Genomic DNA, 22403 nt, shown 5'->3' on the forward strand with positions numbered 1-22403 from the left:
TCGTGTAAGCCTGTACATGGTTTTATGGTTGCTTTTGTTATGAAAAAAAGCCCCAACCTCAAAATAATTCGGTTTTAAAAAGGAAATACTAAGCAGTACAGATACACTTCCTGGGTACAAATGGTACCTAGAGGTGCAGAAAACCTTTTTTTACTGTGTTTAAAGGATATTACAGTTGAAATACTTAAATCCTCCTGAAAGTCATTCATTTTTGTGCTACTATTAAAACTCTTAAATTATAAAATGGTCCTTTATTAAATACAGTCAATGATTATCACTTTGACCTTGTGAGAATTCTGTTTGTAGAACATAGACTGTAGTCTTCTGCAACTCAGGATTTAGATTAAAGGCCAAAACTTGGTGTGTGTTTGTCAGTGCTTTATCAGCTTCATACTTGTAAAGATGTACTTACCAATTGATATCCTTTATTCCTTAAATAAAATGCAACACTCCAATGAGTTAAATATCCTTAACCAGTATTAATAATACAGAACACATTCAGGCAGTGAGTAAGAATCTGTGTCTGAGTCGTAACTGTAAGAACTAAATCCAAGAAACACAATATTTGAAGAATAGTATTATTTGTTTTGTATTTAAGCTTTACTGCTTCTAAGTGACTGTGGTTTTAATCTTGTCCTTTTTGAGAAGTCTTAGACTTCTGAAATGCTAAGTTTAGGAATGTGGGCCATTATTTTTGTGTTTCATAGTCATTATGGTGACATCATTTGCACCTAGTGTTCAATTTCCATGTTCTCTGCAGTCTTTTAGTCCCGGGGTTTTCACTTTTTAAACACTGTTGTTCATTTTGCCTTGGATTTCTGGTGGGTGGTTCACTATAGAATTTGGATATCAAGAAACTCTTTTAATAAAGACAGAAATTTTTATTAATTTATTTTTTAAAGTCAGCAGTAACCTTGCTGTCTGTTCCTAACATACCTAGCTATTTGCAATAGCTGTATAAGTAGGTATTTTTTGATATCAAGGAAGTAAGAAATAGACTTGACTTGGGCTTTTAGCCAAGATTAGCTATCTAGAAGTCCTCCAGGATACTGACACGAGTGCCAAATACCTTGTCACAGAGCTGAGATTTTTCAGCTGCTTAACTCTTTTCTTTTACTAGGCTTAGTGCTAGCTCTACAGGTTTTTTATGGAGTTTTTTAATTCATGGTTTGAGCAGTAGTCAGCAGTAGCTGGACTGTGGAGAAAAGCCCATCAATTAGGAAAACTGAAGACACAACATATGCCAGAGAAAATTAACATGTAGAACTTCTAAGGGGAAAAACTATGCAATGTGTTTGTCTTTCCCTAATAATGCCCTTCTGTCTTCCCCCTCCAATATATGGAAACATACAAACAGTTATGAAGTTAAACAAAAGGGAGTTATGCACATAGTAAGTTATGTACATATAATAAAACGTGCATTTCTAGAAACATTTATACTTTGAATAATTAGCAAGAATTTATCGTGAAAATCCTTTGGGTACATTAGATTGTATAATAATAATTCTAATGATGCTAATTTTTTATTTGGAAGCTTTCATGTACAGCTGATACAGTGACTTCTGCACTGGGTATATTTCTTAAGATCAGTGGGGGTTTTTGAGGCTGATACTTTAGTGAAAGGACTTGGATTTCAGTATATGTCAAAGAAGGTAGGCTGTAGGTTGATCTTAACTGCACATACTGGAGAAAAATAAAAATCGCTGTTCTTTTTCAAAAGAAATGCAGAATCCTGTTCCAACTTCTTATTATGCTTATCTTTTCTAGAATCTGCTTTAGAATTGAGGAGCAGGTGCAAGTAATTTAGGAAAAAGTTCAAAGAGCAATATTCATGAATCAGAGATGTTTTAAAGTTCAGTGTATTAGTTTTTCTAATACAACAGATGAACCCAAATAGCCTTAATCCTGTTCCATATTGGTACCACATAACAATCATATGATTGTGATTAAACCATTTTTATTTTTTTTGGTGCTTGGTCGAACAGATTTGTTTTTTTAAGTTGTATTGGAGTTCTTTCCACATCCCATCTGGTGAGCTTGTTTTAGAGATAACAGATATTTTCTGGTTTAAAATATATTATAAACATATATACATATATAATTATACATATTATATGTATATTATATATAATTTATATGTATTTATAAATATAATTATGTGATTTATGAATATATTTATAAATCATATGTAATTGATATATATTACATATAATATGTGTATTTTATTATATTATATAAACATATAATAAAATATATATGCATTTACCTGTCATTCCTTAATAAGGGATAGTCTCAAGGATATTTTGGAGCAGAAATGGGAGAGGTGGAGACCCATAACATTTTTTTGTGCATATAAGTTGAACTTCCTGGGGTTTAAGTCTGTTACAAAGAGTTTGCACTATTTATTATATGACACACAGCATCAATTTGAAAATAGAAGATTTACTAACACTGACAACACTTTACCCAATTATACTTAGTTTCAAGTGGCTTTCCACGGTTGGATCAATGGACCTTGCTTTTGGGTTGATCATTTTAGAGGGCTGTTCTGCTGAAACAAGTGATGTGGAAGTGTGAGCAAACAGCGCAGTATTCTGAATTCCTGCATTTTTGTTTTAAAAACTTTTTCATAGGCTGCTGTTACAAGGTGGTGCATAGTGGCAAGGGCTCCTTGGAAATGTTGGGCATACTAGTGCCTAACTAGTACGATTGTTAACCTGGTTAACCTACTTGTTTCCTTTGTGGCCAGCGTCTCTACTGATGCCAAGATTATTTTATTTTTTTCTGCATGGATAGTAAAGGAATTTGTAAGGAAGGGAACTAGAGAGACTCCTCACAAACATGGCTTTGTTTTTAGCGTTATTCAATTGTTATGAAATAATAATAATAAAATAGGTGGTGAGGTTTTTTTGTCTGAAGTGCTTCTTGGATGTTCAGAAATAGAATGGTTATGAACATACAGCAATGTTATGAATACGTGGTGTTAGATCAGGGAGTTATCAGTGCTGTGATGTACTTTAGGCAAAAGCTTACTAACGATCTCGGCTAGCAGATACTTAAAAGGCATTTCTACACTAGTTACGGGGCTGAAGATAATACTTCAGGCTTTGAGATGGACAATAATATGTGAGAAGCTGTATTCAAACACTTTTAAAAATATTGATTATTTTAAAAAAGAGTATGTGGCTTATGAACAGAGAAAAAGCAAAAGGGGGAAAACGGTGTTTAGTTCACTGTATTTGAAAATATTTGTTACTGTTTTGAAGTATTCCAGTACAACTTAATATATGGACACTTCTAAAAGGTTAATCTTCAGGCAGGTAACTATTGTGCCATTTTTACATGTCTTCCAGATTACTGATTCAGGGAGTAAAAGCTCATGGAAGGGGCTCATTCAATAATAATTGTTCCATTTTAGATACAGCATTTACTTTAAAATCGTGGAAGTTGATGAGTAGAGTAACCACAGTAGAATGATGGCAGTGATTTCTTTCAGAAACTGCTATGAAAAGTTTTGATGTAATCTGCTCTAAAGACTTCAGTGTTGTTTTTCTTTAAAGCTGCTGAGTTGGTATCACCATGTAATTAGAAGATTTCACAGATTGCATTTCAGAATAGACCATCAGTTCAATTATAATTTGTTTACTCAGTTCATACTATTTAATATAGTCTTGAATAATTAATACTTTATTATTCCTCTTCTGAGAATTGAATTAAATTTGCATAATACAGTATGTTGTCTTTTCTGATTTGAAGTTTGAGTATTAGGATCATGTTTATGCTTACAGAAAAATTATGTAACACTTAAATTTCATTATCGGATACAGAGGAACAACCAATATGGCAATTCTGTAATATTAGACATCTGTCAAAGTATGGTGAGTGTTAGTTAATAATGGCAGTTCAGTTATCAGATTCTTAATCTCTTTCACTGTTACTTGTCCATTTGCCCGAGTAATCATTTATTCTACTTCCTGTCCCTTTAATTGCGTATTAATAGTCTTGGCTCGTGTCATTATACAGTAATCACTTTCAGCAGTTAAATATGTGATTTTTTTTTTTGCCTTTGCTTTTCATTACACAGATAATAAATACATCAAATGATAATTCCTAGATCAAGGAAAAACAGGACTGTAAAGAGGGGATCAGTTTGGTAAGAATATCTTAGTTCAGTTGGAACATTTTTCCCACTGATGTGACTGTGATACAACCTATTTTCTTTAATGAAAAGTAACAAAACTCCTGTTTGGATTTTGAAGTGTGTGTGTTGCAATTATGTTTTCTAGTTTATAAATGTTGGGTTTCTGTTTCAGAACTCAACACAGACTTTTATTCAAATAAAAATTAATTGCGCTTTTTTCTTGAGCGTTTAAGATGATGTCTGAGTTTGGCATAGTAGAGGCAATGTATGTAACTTAATGTTTAAATATTTTTCCATTTTTCAGTAAGTGTACAGGTTTTTTTCCTGAGGCTTACTCTGTGTAATCAAATGGTGTATATTTTTTCAAAAAAAAAAATCTTAATTTTGTCTAACAGGGAAAATATTCCGATAGTTTAGACTAACCTAAAACAATAGCGCTTCGTTCACATAAAAAACATCTTCATGAAAACCAAGGGATCTGATCCAGAAGTCCAAGAGAACAATTACATGGGCTTTAAAGGATTGATTAATTAAAGGACAAAGCTTGAAGTGTTTGTCTTTACTGTATGTAGCTGTTCGACAGCTGTTTGGTTTTCTTTTTCAGTTTTTTTAACTGCTGGGAACTTGGTAATTGCCTTCAAACTACTTGTTCTGATGCCACTAATTTTAGTTACTTAATCTGATCATAAATTTAACCCAGGAAAGGAGGTCTTGTAACCTGTAACATCACCTGCAGCCTACATATGTTTGCATTTTAGAGAGTTCTTTTGTGCAAACCACAAGAGTATGACATCATTCTTCAGAATAATCTTGCTTTTATCCTTTGCTTTATTTCAAGCTTTTTATATGTGAAACTATAAAATCTGGGCATTGGTCTACAATATCTAGCTATTGATTCTTAGGATAAATAATTATTCGTAACTTTATTGTAGGCACAGTTTATCTTAACAGTTATGCACTTGAGACTTTCTTTTATTGATTTATTCTCTATTGACAACAGCTACTAGTAGATACTATTGCTGTATGTTATGTGCCGGTATTTTTGGGGCAATGTTAACCCATGAGACTGTATTTATTAAAAAAACCCACATTTAAAACCAAACCTAACCGATAAGCTGATAATACCTTAGAAATGGCCAGTTAAGACTTTATGAAGGTAGGAACACATTTGTCTTTTAAAGTATGATACTGTTCCTGGCAGGGTGTTCTTGAAAAGCATATTTACGTGTATTTGTTAGCTTAATTGCACGACCTTAATGTTCTGATCTTGCTCTTTTAGCTTTAACCCTGACTAGAAAGCAAATGCAGAATCAGGACCTTGGTCTGTTAAGTAGAAAACACACTCTGATTTTTATGCTCTTTAAAAGCCTCCTTCCTAATTATTTTTAATTTGGTGTAAATAAATGTTTCTACGCTTAGTAATTCTTACTGATTCTGTACTGTGTCCCTATCTTCTTTCCTTTTTCCTCATTGTGTGTTGCACCGAGTGGAGCTCAAGTGCAGACACGTTGTTTGGTAGGGTACAAATAGGGTGTAAAAATAGTGGACACATCCAGTCAGAAATCCCAGCGTTATATTGGTTGTGTATCCTTGTCTCTCAACAGCTAGACTCATCTCACGACCTGCCAAGTGCTGGAGAATGGTGGCTGGCTCCTGGCACCAGGCATGCTGTTACTTAGAGCAGCTTAAATTTTGAGTATGAAGGTCATGACATAAAAAGATTTTCTCATATCCCCAAATCCCCTCGGTGGAATTTGGGTGTGCCTGTGAAGTTGGCCTGTGAGCCTTTAGGATTGGGAAGAAAACATGCACAAAGTTAAAACAGTGCCTATAAAGCCAGTCCGCAGGCATAGCTTCTGTTTGCTTCTTGCAAGTAGAAGGGACAAAACCTGGGAGTTCTAGGAAGACTGGTATCTGTCGCCACAAGTAGCTACATTACACCTAATACAGAAAGAGCAGAGTCCTCTGATTTTGTATATGGAACTGAAAGTTGTCCAATTATTACCAAAAGGTACATAAATATTAGCAATATTATGAGAGTCCTTGGGAATCTGTTTCTTTTTCTGAGAATTTCCATGCAGTTATGCTAATAGAAGGTAGAGCACTTGATCAAAAACAAAAAGGGAAAGATAACTTTGCATCTGGGATCTTTGCTTTCCCACTGGTCTGCCATTCCAATAAAGTGAAGAGGAGCTCTGCCTCTTCACAGGTACTAGGGAGCCTCTGTGTGTTGGTTTGCTAGGTTTTGATAAAAGTGAAGCAGCATGTTTTTAACTCTGCGGTTGGTATTGGAATTGGAATGGTATTGTTTAGGTCATGTAGTGATAGGTAGTGCAGCTTATTGCCTCTCATCAGGGAGCTGTATTAAAATGGTTTATTTAGGATGGCATTTTTACAATCGGTGTTCAGGTCTAGTTCAACTGAGGAGATCTTAAAAAAAAATGAGAATATGAATTTTATTTAAATTGAAACAATTCTTTATTTCAAACAAGTATTAGCTTTGAAATACCTTTGAATGACAGATTGTAATCCTGTAAATGTAATGATATACTTAATATTTGTGTGTGAGAATTCAGTTTATAATAGTTGGGAGATGATGAAAGCATTACCGTTTTCCTATTTCAGTGTTATTAGTAAACTACACTGTTCATGAGCTGTTTAAAAGGTAATTCAAATGTATGGCATAATAGAGGAAAACTGGACACACCCCTCTTTTTAGGTTTTGTTTGAATCAATGTACTGGTCAGAATAAAATTTAAGAGGTTCAAATACACTTACCTTAAAGATTCTGTGGGTTTGGGGTTGGTGGGATTTTTTGGGTTGGGTTTTTTTTTCATTTTTTCAAGACAACTTATATGTAAGACGCTGTGAAGCAGGTATTCTGTGCATATTGGAAATTCTGTGAAGTTATTTCCTTTGGGTGTGTTTTAAGCATCAGAAGTAGCATTTGGTTTTTAGCCAGGTTTCTGAGGGAAAGCTGATTCCTTAGATGATGTTACCTGGTCAGACTTGTTGCTGACACTTGTATCTGTAAGCCCACCTGGGCTGGGGTAGCTGCCATTCCACATCTTGAACATACTGTAGGCCTTTGTGGGGTTTTTACCTGTTTGGCCTTTTGCGTAAGTGCATCTTACGGTATTAGGTACTGTTAGAGCAATTGCTGCATCTGAATCTGCAGGTAATATTTTTTGTTAAGTCATATGACCTACCAGCCTCAGAAGGGATGGCTGTAAACTTAATAGGGTTGAAGAGATGTGATTTCAATTTCAGCATCTCTTGTAGACAGTCTTTTAATGACTTGAGAGAAATCAGTGAGGTAGCTCTGTGCTTGCTGAATAGGGGCAATGTTTTCTTTTGTTGCCTATTCAGCCTATGAAATAGAACAGGAACTGCCTCTCGTGTTTTGGTACATGTTTAGCACAGGGATCTTTGAGAACCCTTCGTGTGCTGCTGTAATACAAACAGCAAATTTTTGTGGACATCACAATAAACTGCTTTGATTTTTACAGCTAAAACGCTGCAACAGGTTTTGCATTGAATATCCTGATTTGGTGTGGTCAGTAATATTCATGAAGGCTTCAGTCTTAATGTGCTGTGTAAGCAGTAATAACATTCTTGCTTTGGAGTATAATTCTAAAAATATTTCAAAAGGGGTAGTGTAAGATGAAAATTAAATTGAAATTTATACATGGATTTTTGTGCTGTTTTGCTGTAATTTCCCTTTGATTCCAGCTCCTCTCCCATTCCTTCAGCCTAAGCTTGCATTTCATCCTTCCTGTACCTTGGCTTCTGGACTTGTTAGTACTGTTTATCTCACTCCCAGACCAGCCCATTTTATAATTTCAGAGTTTGAAATCAAGGAATTCGGCCTTGTGGAACTGTAAAAAGGCTAAAATCCAACAAAAGCAGTTATTGGTAACAAGTGATAGCAAGACTCTTAAATCTATTTTTTTCAATTGAAGTAAACCTCAGATTCTATCAAAACTCATTAAAAAAATGTGAAGTCTGAGATGTGGTCATTTTGAGGTAATGCCTCTTGGATTATTTGGAAAGATCACCCTTGTCTTCAGACCTGGCCTTTGGAATTTAATGTGATTTGTCCTGGGATTTAAAATTTACATTGCCAGTCATGAGGTATACTACTTAGGTGTGTTTCCAAAGAGTTATCAAGGTATATATTAATGTTTTATATTAATTTTTAGTCAATATAAACTTTAATAATGAAAAATTACAAGATGAAACAGAAATTAAGCGTGGCTGTTAATTTAGCAATGAATACTAGTATCTGGTGTTCTGTGCTGTATCCTGATTCATTTACATTTAAAATGTTTTAAAATCTAAACATTTTACTGGAAAGCAACAGTTGTATTAGCTGATCATTTCTGCTAATTATGTCAGATTATAAAAAGGAATTTTTTTAGTTTTACAGGTTTTGTTTATTCTTCTGCATAGGGTCAGCTTTACCTGCTGGTGACAGACCAGGGCTTTCTTACAGAGGAGAAAGTTGTCTGGGAAAGCTTACACAACGTGGATGGGGATGGAAATTTCTGTGATTCTGAATTCCACTTACGGCCTCCATCAGACCCTGAAACTGTCTACAGAGGGCAGCAGGATCAAATAGATCAAGTACTGGATTTCTGCTTTTCTATTGTATTTTTTCTGTTTGTGACTATATATAACAATTAGTATGCCTTTTTAGGCTTATATATGTGTGTATACTTACACAGATGTGTATGTACGTGTACTCATGTATATATAGAACCTAAAAAAAATTCTTTAGATACTTAGGTTGGGGTTCCTAAAAGTGCTACTTTGAAGTATTAGCATGACTTCAAGGGAGGAAGACTAAGACCAGCTGTGAATAGTTTGGAAAATCTGATTTTAATCTCTCATCATCCAGTTCTGCAAATAACTTAGGTGAAATGTCACATCTGCCTTGTATATGGAAACAGAAACAGCACCGTGGAACTCCTCATGCCATAACAAATTTGTTTCAGGTCACTAATATTGTCATAACTGAACTTTGCCTTCTGATGCCCGCTTTGAATGTAGGACAAAAACCATAGCAGATTGTGTCCGATGGTGGTTATTTGTTATTCTTAACTATATCTAATAGTTAGCAGAAGTTGTCTGAGACAGGACTTATTTGTACCAGTTAATGCATAAGCACATGGCAAGACTAAGCTCCTTGGAAATCTTACATTCTGAATGAGCAAAATAAACATATACTAATCACCGTAAGTGCTTTTTAATACAGAGAGGGATGAATAAGCAGATGCTTTTTAATAAATTCAAGCACTGTCTCTCTCTTGCCAAATAAAGAATCTGGCAAAGATAACCGGGCTAGTAATATCTTGAGTTGCTGTCTGGATATATCCAAAACTACCTTTTGATTATTTTCTCATCTGCTTAGGAGTTAGTGTTCGTTATTGATGTACTCTCAACACTGTTCAGTAAAGTGGGGCTAATACTCTATCAAACATAATCAGTGTTAATTAGAAATAGCAAATTGCAGAGAGAGCTTTAAAATCTTCTACCTAGAACTGGTATGAGCCGACACTGTCTTTTGCTGCTGCCCAGGTAATGGAATTTAAACCTGAAAGCAGGGGGGTTTAATCAGCTTTTGTGTTTACACAAACAGCTACGGTATAGGCACCTGTTTTCAGCCTTTCTGCAGTTCAGGTTATGAACAGGTTCTGAAACAAAGTCCCGTTTCCCATGAGGTAATATATTTGAAGATGAGGCTCTGAGAAAAGTGATGCTGCTGTTTATCTGCACATTCTGAAAAAGTCACTTGATATGTCTTGACTCCTTCTGTATGTAAAAGAGCATTAATAAAGAAGTTTACTTTTTAGGATTATCTGATGGCATTGTCTCTACAACAAGAGCAGCAAAATCAAGAGATCAACTGGGAACAGATCCCAGAAGGAATCAGTGATCTAGAGCTAGCAAAGAAGCTCCAGGAAGAGGAGGACAGGAGAGCTTCTCAGTACTATCAGGAGCAAGAACAAGCAGCTGCTCAGGTCCAGGTAAGAAAGCATTATCACCGAATATGATCACGAGATTTAGAGAGTAACTCAATAGTTACATAGACACATCTACATTTGTAAATGTTTGACACTGGTAAGACTGCTATTTACATTCTGTACAGCAACTGATGAGACTAATAATATAGGGCTCTTAAGAAATATGCTATAGTTGTTGGATTATTTATGCAGATACGGCAGTTGCTGCCACTTAAATACTTTAAAGACGGCCTAACCTAAATGAGGGTTTCATTCATACTATTTCAGTTGGAATGATGAGATGAGTCGATACATAAGGTTACAAAGCTTGTATTAGCTAATAGTTTACATTACTTACAAAATAGTATTCAAATAAGAGAGTTTTGATAGTAGTCAGTTTTGCCTTTATTTTGTCTTGCAGAGGTTTGTTGCTGTACGTTTTCAGGTGTTTCGGTCAGTGATATCAGGTGAATCTGTTCAGTCCAGTTTCAAATTGGGAAACTAACAGTTTCTCCCAGTACACCTTTCTGTCCCATCCCCATAAGCAGTTGCATTCAAAATGCTTGGAAAATATGATTCATGCACATGTATATACAAAATTGCTATATAACTGAATAGTATGAAGAGAGATATATGTTCAGTTTATATATATATAACTTGCACACTCTTGTGTGCAGGAGGCAATATTTAGATTCATGTTCTGGATTCAGAGAGTTCTTAACTGCTGAAGACTTTTAAAACAGATTTTATTTACAAATAACATAAAAAAAATCTGCATGAAGGCTGAACCTTTGATGGCCTGAAGCAATTCAGAACCATTAATTGGTGTGCTTGTTAAGCATGAAACAAGAATTTTGACAGTTAAAAGTTGTATTCTTTTCACTGCTTGTTGCTTTAATAGAATCATCGGTAGCTACTTCTAAGACAAAGATTCACTACTGCTGGCTGCAGAAAGGTAGAAAGAATTGAAGAACCTCCTTAACAGGACTTAACAGCATGCTTTTTTGCAGCTATGAATGGATAACGGCTCGAATAGATGATGGAAGTAACAAAAAATATTACGTTTGTGTACCAACCCTCTTGCCAAGTTCTCAACTAGTTTCTAGTCACAGAAGCTGCTGCTTTGTGATGTCTGCTGTCTAAAGCAACACTTTCACTCTGCAACTTCTGAAAAGTGGATTATGTTCTTATAAAAGAAACTAGCAAAAATTCCAGTACAGTACAGTAATATAAAGTGCCAGAAAATACTTGAAGCCAATTTTTATTATTGAAACAACTGGTCTGAACACGTGGACACAATAGAAAGGACACATAGGACTTGAAATACATTTTCAGCTGATGTCATCTTTTTTTGAAATAAGAACTTTTGTGGCAGTTCTGGAGTATTTATACAAAAAGACCCCACCTGAATTGAGCTGTTTGCATAATAGTTAAACTTTTGTTTGTGAACTTGAACATGAGTAATACTTCAGATTGCATCTACAATGATGTTTGTTTTATTCAAGATTTTATTTTTTCTACATAGCAGGTGCAAGGTGCTGCTTCTCCAGCAAGCGGAAGACAATCTGGGAGTAACGAACGCAAACGTAAAGAGCCTCGAGAGAAAGAGAGAGAAAAAGAGAAGAACAGCTGTGTTCTCTTGTAATAGAAAATGGATTTAGTCTGGAGCCAAGTGCATGTCCTCAGAAGCAAAAACAAGGAGTAAAAAGGAAGACAAACCCGTTACATGCCGCCTGTGCCTGATTACCCCATGGATTTTGTTCATGTTTCAAGAGAGGATGGGTGACTTTGTTACAATCACACAGACTTTCTTCAAAGTCATAGCACGTGCTGCTCAAGATGGAATTCCAAGTCACAGTGGGATGCGGCTGTGCTTTGAGTTAGTCGTAAGAAATACTGCACCTTGTAGCTGAACACACAAGTCATGGCAAGTTTTGTGTCAGAGTGACATCCATTACTCATTACATCAGTTAGTAAGCTATTTTATCTTCTACTTAAAACAAAGGAGGTAATTTGTTTTGTGCAAGACTTTTTCCTGAAGTCTGTACACTAGCACAACAGAGTTCTGTGTTCCTTACGTGGTATGAAACTATATCTTAGGCTGGGTATAGTCTTCACAACACAAGAGCCCAAATAACAGCTGGGCACTGCCTCCTCAGTGTGTCCAGATTTCTTTGCTTCTGGATCTGGTATGTTCGGTTTTTTGAACCCAGATTTATACTGTGTTACTGCTGTCATTGCACCTCCTGGCCAGCTTTCTTGCCCCAAGAATATGTGACTCGATAGGCAACGTACAGAAAATTGTCACAGAGAATGGGGCATTTATTAATAAGCAAGATGAATATTGTTTGCTTTTCTTGCAATTACAAACTGGGTATGGCAACTCAGATGTTATCAGGGTTAAACAAGTAATTTTATAGTAACTTCTTTTTCTTTTAGCATTTTTTTCTCTTGTAGGTAAACTGGACCAGATAAGTTCTTATTTATTGACCTCTCCATATGATAGGTGAATGATGAGAGGAAACTAAGGTCTATAATAATCATTATTCTATGTAAGAATGCAGAGTTAAAATAACTATCTATCTGCCTTTTTTCCAGAAGTACCTTGAACTTTAACATGATGTTAACATGTCCACTTGTGTATTTAAGCAAGTGTACTGTAGCTAAAAACACACTCTGTTTGTTTTATAAATCATATATCCTTAAAAAGCACACTTCTGAAGGGTGAGAGAGGAGCGAGGCTGCTCTCCAAGGTTGTTTGGGAAGGTGGTCAGATGTATAATTTTGTTTTTTAAATCACTAATTTAGAATTTTTGGAAACCAGATTTTTCTAATTTATGGGAACCAAATAAACATGTTGTGTCTTGTAGTATTTATAGAACACAGAAACAGAATACTTGCTGAATTTTGAGGGAACCACAGATCTTCCTCCACTTCCATTAAATCAATAACAGTTACCTTCTTGCAGAACCTTTTTGATAGAAATTTCTATTTAGCAATTTGTAGATACTTTTGAAAAAGGCTGCTGCTCCTGGAGAAGCTATGTATTCATGCTCTAAGCCTGGGTAAGTGCATTAGTATACAATAATCTGTGAAAGCTAAAGCAGCCAGGTGGAACACGACATTCCTGGGTTTGGATGTTTGGAGAGTTTCCGTAAGAGAGAGGGTGTCTAAACACAAGCCCACTGGTAAAAAGCCACTTGGAAATTATTTCAAGTGGACTTGCTGTGGTGATGGGAACCAGTCATGACATAGATCTGTTACGAACCTAGAATGAAAATTAGATGGATAAAGGAAGAATGTCTTATTAACTAAAGAGCCAGTTTGTATCACTTTTTTCTTCCATGCTTTTTTATCTTTTTTCCCCCCTCACTTTTATTAGAATTCACATTTATAATAATGAAGTAATGAACAGTAGGTCTCTAATATGCAAACAGAAAATTTAAAAATTTCTTTATCTCTAGAAAGTCACACCCAGAAAAATAACTTTTAATACTTAATGTATGCGGTTCAGATAATTTTCTGTGTCAAAGCAAAGGTTGATGTCTTCCTTCCTTTGCAGCAGCCTAACTTCTTCAAACAAATTAATGATGGAGGATCACCAACAATGACTTACCTACTTCAAACAGATCAGAAAATATTCCAATAGTGTCAATAACAGAGACTTTAAGCCAGAATGTTGTTTAAAAACATTCTGTTACTAAGATTTTTCCAAATTTGTGTATTTACATTTATTTATTGACCTTGAAAAATAAATATGTCGAGCTAAATGTTTGTTATCTTATTTTATTTTCAGTGACAGTATTGCCACTTTAAATTCTTTTTTTGAACAAATCTAGCTAGAGCAGGCATCTTGGCTGTTGGGGATTTCTTTATGCCTAGGATACTTGCTGGTATTAGAAAAATTCACGTACCATTTCCCGTTTCAGACAGACGTGCCTGAAACCTAATATACTGTAGTTATGGTAATGTTATCACCTGGTCACAAAGGAAGAAGAGTTAAATGCCAGTGCTCATCGTGAAGTCTGAACTCCCAGATAATTCAGGGTTTTTTCAATAAAAGACCGAAGGGTTTCAGGTTTGAGATGGCAGGCATGCTATTCACACAGTTAATGTCCTTCTTTCTTCGCAGGTCTTGAATCTTGGGAAGAAAGGTAAAGAATTCCTGAAATCTAGGGCATTGTTCTGCATGAGTTGAGCTTGTTAGTAGCAAAAGTTACAAGCAGATGAGCTTGGTAATATCCAAAATAAAATACATCTGGAAGCTTATCTGGAAGCTTAACTTACACCCTACTGTGACTAACCATTCCAAAAGCAACTGTCACAGTTGGTATCTATGACAGTATCTGATGATCAAAAAAATCTGAACAGAATTGCTTTTATCTGTAGTAGTGAGCTTGGAAAACAATATTATAAAATATTCATGGAGTACCAGAAAGACTATGTCTATTTCTGACTCTTTACTTCATTTGCCTCTTTTTTTTTTTTTTTTAAGCTCATGTTCTGGCAGAAGGGTACAGATTTATACTTTAAATCTGTGTACACAATTTAGCATGCACATGCTCTAAATACCTACATAATATATATGAAAGTGTCCGGAAAAGTAGAGTAGAACTTGTTTTCCACTAGATAAAAGCTAGCACAGAAAACAATCATAGGATTTTTCTTGTTGCATTGTACTTGTGAAATTTTTTTTAAAAAAGCTAAATGCAAGTATTCTTAAAATTAGCAACAAATTGAGCACTGCCATAGTGATAAATGTTTTTCTAAAAGGCACTTTGTAAATGCTCGGATATACCACTTCCCTTGTGACACGCATATGGAATCCGCAGTACAACAAAGTGGATCCAAAGGAAGATTGTAACACCAGAGGGATGAGATGATTATTCCTGAAAAATCACTTAAACACAATGCAAAAAAATATATTTTGTAGCTAGCAGTCTAGTTAATGCATTAAAGTGTGTGTTCAGCTTGTCTGTACAGAGCTCTTCTTGTGGATCACAGGGACACAAGCAGCTAGAAGCGAAGCGTATGCTCTTCCGTGTATCCTTGCATTGGATTGCCAGCCAATCTCTACACTCACTCGGTATTTCACGTTATTGTCAAATGTTTCTTCAAACTTGTACACACAAGTTCTTGAAAAAAAATTTCCAGTCTGTAATAAAAGGCAATTTGAGTTCTTGAAATGGAATCTTTTGGTGTATTCAGCAGGAAATACTCAAAAGGTGAAGCTGATGTACAACCTTTCTTCTTTCCTGCTACAATAGATCGGTAACCCAAAGCTAGCTCGTTGCTTACATCAGCTTTCTTACCATTAGGATGCTTATTGTAAGTTGTTGACATTTATACAAAGTACATCCTTAAATACATCATACTGAATTAAAGAGCTGTATTTATTTTATATAAAGTAGTCTTTTTTTAAGGTTGTAACCTTAAGCAGCAGGTGACTCAGGAAATGCAAGTTAAATGATGCAATATCCTCATTAGAAAGCATATTAGAGAGAAGCAAAAGTACAAAGCCTTAGTTTGATTGCAATATAACACAGTTTTTCCATCCGCTCTGTGATAGTGAGACCTTGGTAACAAGAAAAATCTGACACTGAAAAATGTTCAGTGATAGCAAATATCACATGCAAGAACTTAAACGTATGCATTTAATCTTGTGATTCAGCACATTTACTCTTCTTTTTTTTTTTTTAAGCATAAACAGCAATAGACTGTTAGCAGAATTGTTTTGAGTGGGAAAATTTGGTGAGTTGAATGATGCTTTCCTCATGCAAAATCACTCATAGAAGTCTATTTGATGTTAATTTCCATACAGTTTCCATATAGCTCCGTGTTCACAGCTTGTTCTTACACTTGTCCAGTAGAAAAGCAACATGTTTAAGCTCAGCTGTCATCTGCTCTGGGAAGAAGTGCTGTAGGGAAATGCTGAGGACTAGGAAAGTCCCTCCACCACCTCTTGAGATTGTGTAGGGATTGATTTGTCCCCAATTTTGCTGTTCCTTGAGCCACAGCTGAATTCTCTGCCTTTACAATTCCTTTTCTGGTTTGTAGGGTTACTTGCACACGTGGAGAGGCTTCATGTGCTGAAATGAGCAATTCCTTGGATTTTTAGCTCGAGAACTTTAACTACCTGGTTAATTATCTGTAGAATGCAAGATCCTGCATTTTCCTCTGCTTGGCAGCATAGAAATGTTTTCAACAAAATGTTGTTTGGGAAATCCAGAGGAAACAATTTGCTGAATTCACTGAGGGAATGGCCAGTGTGCTGATAGCACAGTGGGCTGGCGGCATCCACCCCTGTACGCACTGTGCTGCCTTCATGCTTCTAGGTCAAGGGTAGCTGTTCCGACCCCCTGGTTACTCCAAAAAGGACTCTATTAAATGTCAGGTGTCTACTGCTCCATTTTGGTCTTTGTGTCAGCCGTTGCCACTGTGACCTCTCTGCACCTGGAGACTTAGCCCCAGACAATTTGTTGAAACCTGAAAGTTCTTTACTGCCTTTACAATTCCTTTTCTGGTTTGTAGGATTACTTGCACACGTGGAGAGGCTTCATGTGCTGAAATGAGCAATTCCTTGGATTTTTAGCTCGAGAACTTTAACTACCTGGTTAATTATCTGTAGAATGCAAGATCCCGCATTTTCCTCTGCTTGGCAGCATAGGAATGTTTTCAACAAAATGTTGTTTGGTAAATCCAGAGGAAACAATTTGCTCAGTTGCAGTACCCGACTGAAAAGTTTGCTAGCTTAGTCTACAAAGTATGCTTACAAAATAATTTACTGTAACAAAATGATGAAAAGGCAGGCATCTGTTTCCCTAAATCTAATCCGATGGTGAAACGTGAAATAAGGCCCTGTGAGGGCTTTCATCACAGAGTCACTCGTTGAAGGAAGCAGGGGTGCTGTGGCTGGCAGTCTCGCCGGGGCCAAAAGTGGTGAACTGTGGTGGCTTGTCACGGTCAGACACTACGCCAAATGTACATAGATCTTGGGAGTGGGCAGGGACACAAACTCATCTATGTTTTATATTTATTTTTTTTAGTGAATCCCTTGAGAATGTCCTTTAGCGATGACTTATTTCAGTTTAGGTCCCATCCAGCTTAAGCGATACCTATTGTGAAACACGGCAACGCGGGAGGTGACGTACCAGTGTCTCGGGAGGCGATGCCTTTAGCTCGTACAAACTGGGATTCTCCATCACTGGGCTGGGACAAGCAATGGGATACTTGGTCTATCTCGGTGTGCACAGGCTTTTTAAGACTTAAGCTGTAATTTTTCACGGTGAAGATCATGCTAGGCAGTCTCAAAAATTTCACCTGACATTTAGCGTTTTTAGTTTTGTTCTAGATGTGTTTCAGAAAAAGCTGGGATAACTGGTATTTTTGTCCAAAACCTGTTGACTTTTGTACTGACCTCAGAAAGGGTCCAAACTGCACCTGGAAGGAACCGTCAGTGTGTCAGTAAAACTGAACGAGCAGAGTCACGGGTACGTCCTTGGCATTTGTCACCTGTTTTGGGGAACTCCAAAATACAGTAAGAAAACAGAAAGGCTTCTCCCCTTTACATGAGCTGGCCTATGCAGTCGCTAACATGTGCGCTGGGTATTTCGTTCTTTAGGGCTTGCTGATGGGGTCCAGCCTCTGCAGCGGATGGGTTAAATGTTTCTGCTTGTAATCTAGCACTGGGAACACTTCTGCCTTCAGACACAGAAATGATCCTGATAAAACCACGACCGACGCTTGGCAGCTCTGCTGCTTTTAAATACGAGAGCTGCGGAACGGTTACAGGCAAACTCTAAATAAAGCTTTTTACCGTTGCAAGTACATTCTTTTTGGCGATGGTAAATTATAATAGTGAATGGGAATTATCAAGTCAGATGTAAGAGAAGATAATTGGTGTTAGCCGAGGCCGCTCAGTGAGTACCGAGCGGGCAGGCGCTGCGCAGGCTCAGCCGTGTTAGCCCGCGGGGGCTGGCTCAGCACCCCAGCTCCGTTACCGGCCGTTCACGCCGCTCGTGGGGATGCAGCATAGTCCAGCTAGGCACAACCCTGCCATCCTCACCGAGCTAACGCTAACGATGTTATACAGAGGGCGTGACTATATGGACTTCTCCATGCAATGTATGAATTCCAAGTGCATACTGTCTTTAAGCCCGTATTACAATTTATCATCTGTGCCAGCTCTCATAAAGCTAGCGCGATTCCTTCTGGCCATGCTATAAATGCACTTACTTTCTGTGAAAGAAATACAGAAAATTAGATGGCCGCTTTCCTAACAGGTTTTGAAACTACCTTGAAATGTTCTTTGTGACACGGTCTTTTTCAAAGTCTTGGGGAAATTAAAGAATGCATAAAAGTTTCTGAAGAAATGTAATGATTGGACACAGTCCTTCTCTTGTCTTGTAGTACATCTATATTCAATATACTACTATCCAAGAAAAAAAGCCCAACAAAACAACCCACCTCAACATTTGATTCTGCAAGAGAATGTTATATTTGGCTATATATGCCACAGTCACCGTTTGGAGCTAACAAACAAACTGCTTCACCAGTAGCAAGCCTGTGCTGTAGAAATGTCACTGGGAGGGTTTAATAAATATTGGGGAAAAAGTATTTCTAAACAAAATAATACAACGGTTTGGGTTTTTACTGTGGTCTGCTGTGAACTGCAGTGGCCAGCAGATCAGAGCTGCCTCTCAGTCACAGCAATTAGCAGTGGCTGACAGTGTCTTAGGATCCTTTTAAACTCCCAAGGCGGTATTGCAATGCTTAACACTTGTCCTAAATCTTTTTTCTATTAAATGTCTACCCAGTCCAACTTCATACTACCAGATGCAGCCACGAGCGGGACTGTGACATTTCAGTGTAGACTTAAGCAACCCAGTTTCACAATTTATTGTAATTGTTCATAATTAATTACCAGCGTGTATCAGCTCTGCAAGCGGAGAGCTGGGAGAAACAGCCGAAATAAGCGGCTGAGCCTCGAACTTCAGCTGGAGCTTCCAAAGGGTGTTAAGGAAGGTGGTGACCAATACTGTTCTTCTGGAAAAGCTCAGACCAAATAAGAAAGTTTACCCTCTGATGTTTCTGCTACTTTTTTTTAAAGAAGAAAGCCAGCGTTAAGGCCATCCTGTGTGTTTTTAAGAGAAAAAAAAACAGCTGAGTTTTGAATTCAATTGCATCTTCAGATTTACTAGCTTTTCAGCATGGTAGCTGTTCAGCATTTTATGCTTTTTTCCAATGGAACTTTGTTTTCTTTTCAGTCTTTTGGTGTCAGGGCATTAACTGGTCTCTTAATTTTAGGGCTTTTGTTACTGCAGGTTAACGAGAGCCAAAAGGAACTGTTGTGTATTAATGACTGGTTTTGTTTACAACCAAGTTCTAGTGAGTGAAGTCTTCAGACTGGGAGTTCAAAAGCAGGTTGTGTGTGAGGTGAAGCCAGCTGCAGCCCTGGTGGACTTTACAATTGAGTTATCTTTATTATAGGAAAACATTATTGCTGTGGAAATAAAATCCTCCTTTTGCTTAGCAAAGTATAGTAGCCAGTCATCTTTGAGCCCACTGCAGATAAGATACAGCGAACCAATGAACCTGCTTGTGAAGTTTTAAACTTATAATTTAGCATTTGCATTTTGTATCCTGAATAGTTGCAGTAATTCCATCTTTGCATTTCATGTACTCAGTTGACAGCCGCCTGCTTGCGCTTCTGGATTTCTTACATGCTTTCTCCTTGAGGCTGGCAAGCAAAAATGACTTCTGAGAACCCATTAAAGAAGTGACCCTAGGTACAGCGACTTCCAGGGAGAAATCTGTCGTAGCAAGCGTTTCCTCACCTGTGTTTAGATAACCCTTGCCACCACTAGCGCTGCTCCAGTTAAGGAGCGTCACTGGTCACACAGGTACAGCCCAGACGTTCGTTAAATAAGCAGGACTCTGGTTCTGATACAGTTTGTACTTGCAAAAAGAAACCAGTTAATACTTCTCCCCAGACTCCCATCAGATCGCGTGGGACAAATCCTGTCACTCGTGAAGGGTTGTTTCCCCCCCTGTATTTTTGCAGTGTATAATCACGGTTTATAACTCAAGCCTCAAAAAGTGATAGTGGTACTTAAACCTATAGAAAATACCAAGCATCTTGCTCTGTCCCACAGAAAGAAACTCCACGTATGTCGCTACCTGCTCAGTACTAGTTGTTAAGTAAAAAGTCATGGAATGTCTTTTAATACCTTACACCTGCTTTGTTTATAAGGTCATGGAATGTTTTAATACCTGACACTTGCTTTGTTTATAAGGGAGTGAAAGACGCTGCCATCCGTCGCCTCACAATAACCCGATCGAGCTTTAATCTTACGTGACAAGGGGGGTTGGTTTATCTTTCGTGTTACAGCTTTCAGTGACAGAAGGTCTTATCAAAGTGTCCACAAATAAGTTTTGGTTATCTTTTTACCGGGTTAGTCGATGCATAGCTATTACTTGTCCAATTTTTTATAATCACCTTTTACATATACAGGGAAGCTTATTCAAGAAACTGCAGGTGAAACACGTAGAAAGGAATCCGCTGCCCCTAGTTCTTCAGTGTTAAGTATTTGTTATCACAGTAACTGTCTTGACTGGCCTTTTTTAGAACGAAATTATTAAAAAAAGCCCAAACATCCAACTATGTATTTTAGGACTAGCGTTGTCTTGCAGATGCCCTGCCTAGACCCCCCAGAACGGTACAATTGCTGCGTTACATCAGCAGCAGAGCTGTGAGCCCGTTAGCCACCTAATGTTTACCTTGATCTCTCAATCTAATTTTAAAAGGAAATGCAAAAATAAAAGCTAATGCAAGCTACTGTAGATTGACCGAGAGAAGTGGAAGACATTTAAGTTTTTAACAACTGTATTTTAGAAGTGCATGACCTGATGAAGTCCAGTCATGCGGTGTACCGATGTATGTGATGGAAATCCTTTTCATGTTACACTGTTATCCAGCATTGTAATGGCATCTACAAGTTCAACTACTGAATGTTTTGCATTTTAAAAGCCTTAATTGTTTATATTGTATTAATGTGTTTTTAAAGCCTATAAGGAAACAACATTTTCCTTGTAAATTGTTAAAATAATTTTGAACACAAATAATTTTCAGAGAAGTCCAGTTCTGTATCTTAATACCCCTTTTTGTTTGTGTACCACGAAAGAAAAACTGTTAAATTCTGTTACCTTTTAAAAAATGTCTCCAGTTATCAGCCTCTCTTATAGTTTGTCTTTACCCTATTGAGATATATTTTGGTTAAGTCTTCTGAAATTCATTGTATGTTAATAAATTTAAGTGAGCAAACTTAAATATTTCATTTAGGTATTTATGTTCTTCCCTAATAATAAAGGTTGAATGAAATCACTAAAAAAAAATAACTTGCTCTGTAAAAGGATAGACTTCTGTTATCTAAATATTTCATAAATTCAAAGGTTTTGGCAGTATTTTTAATCAGGTTTTCCCCCTTATCATCCTAGTTGTTTCAAGATTTTAATTTACGTGAAATATCTACACATGCACAATCACATTTTCATTTAACTGAGCAAAAAAAGTCGGGAAATGTTATTTATACCTTTTAAAGTTGGAATGCACATTAGCCCTGTTCACTGCAGGCAAGATACCAGGTCACATATCAAAGCTTTAGTTTTGTACCTCTCTGTTAGCTTTGTCTTTTAGAGTTATAAAATTTCATATTTCCCATTTGATCCATTAGCCGCTATAAATTAATCTTATGGCACCTATTTAATTTGTATGTATTGTCACACCTGATGAAGTACAGACTGCGGCCAAATGGATATGTACTTTTTAAAATGCATTAACTTCTACTTTCTCTTGGAAACTCCTGCAAAAAAAAAGTCAGTACATTGAACTTCCTGGATTTTTCTTGTTCAGCAAGGACTGAACAACAGAGAAGATATTAAATGCATCAAGGTAAGTTACTGGAGGAGTGTGTCCTGACACACTTGCTGATACAGCATTTTGTCTTGTGTTTAAACCTAGATGTTAGTTGTGAATATTCACAAAGGATTAATTATAGAAAAATGCTGTTATACCAGGTTTTTCCTCTCCTCCCGTCTTTCCTGAAAGGCTACTTACTCAACAACAATTTAGTTTAACTTATTTTCTGCTACTTTAATTCCTCTGGAACACTGCAATACTTTGCAGTTCTTCCACACAGCAGAAAGACTGTAACTGAGGTTGGCAGAGATCCACGTGCAACATCAGCATGTTCTTACTG

General features: G+C 36.8%; 1 protein-coding gene across 1 annotated transcript in view; it reads left to right on the forward strand.

Annotated features, from left to right (window-relative positions):
* Positions 1 to 21475, forward strand: part of MINDY2 (MINDY lysine 48 deubiquitinase 2) — a 39752-nt gene extending 18277 nt beyond the window's left edge. The window contains exons 7-9 of the mRNA XM_037395714.1: positions 8594 to 8767; positions 9997 to 10170; positions 11672 to 21475. Coding sequence (XP_037251611.1) covers positions 8594 to 8767; positions 9997 to 10170; positions 11672 to 11791 — 468 coding nt within the window. The 3' untranslated portion in view covers positions 11792 to 21475. The remainder of the gene's footprint in view (positions 1 to 8593; positions 8768 to 9996; positions 10171 to 11671) is intronic.
* Positions 21476 to 22403: the final 928 nt, after the last annotated feature.

The sequence above is a fragment of the Falco rusticolus genome, chromosome 7 (assembly GCF_015220075.1).
Source record: "Falco rusticolus isolate bFalRus1 chromosome 7, bFalRus1.pri, whole genome shotgun sequence".
In the NCBI taxonomy this organism is placed as follows: domain Eukaryota; kingdom Metazoa; phylum Chordata; class Aves; order Falconiformes; family Falconidae; genus Falco; species Falco rusticolus.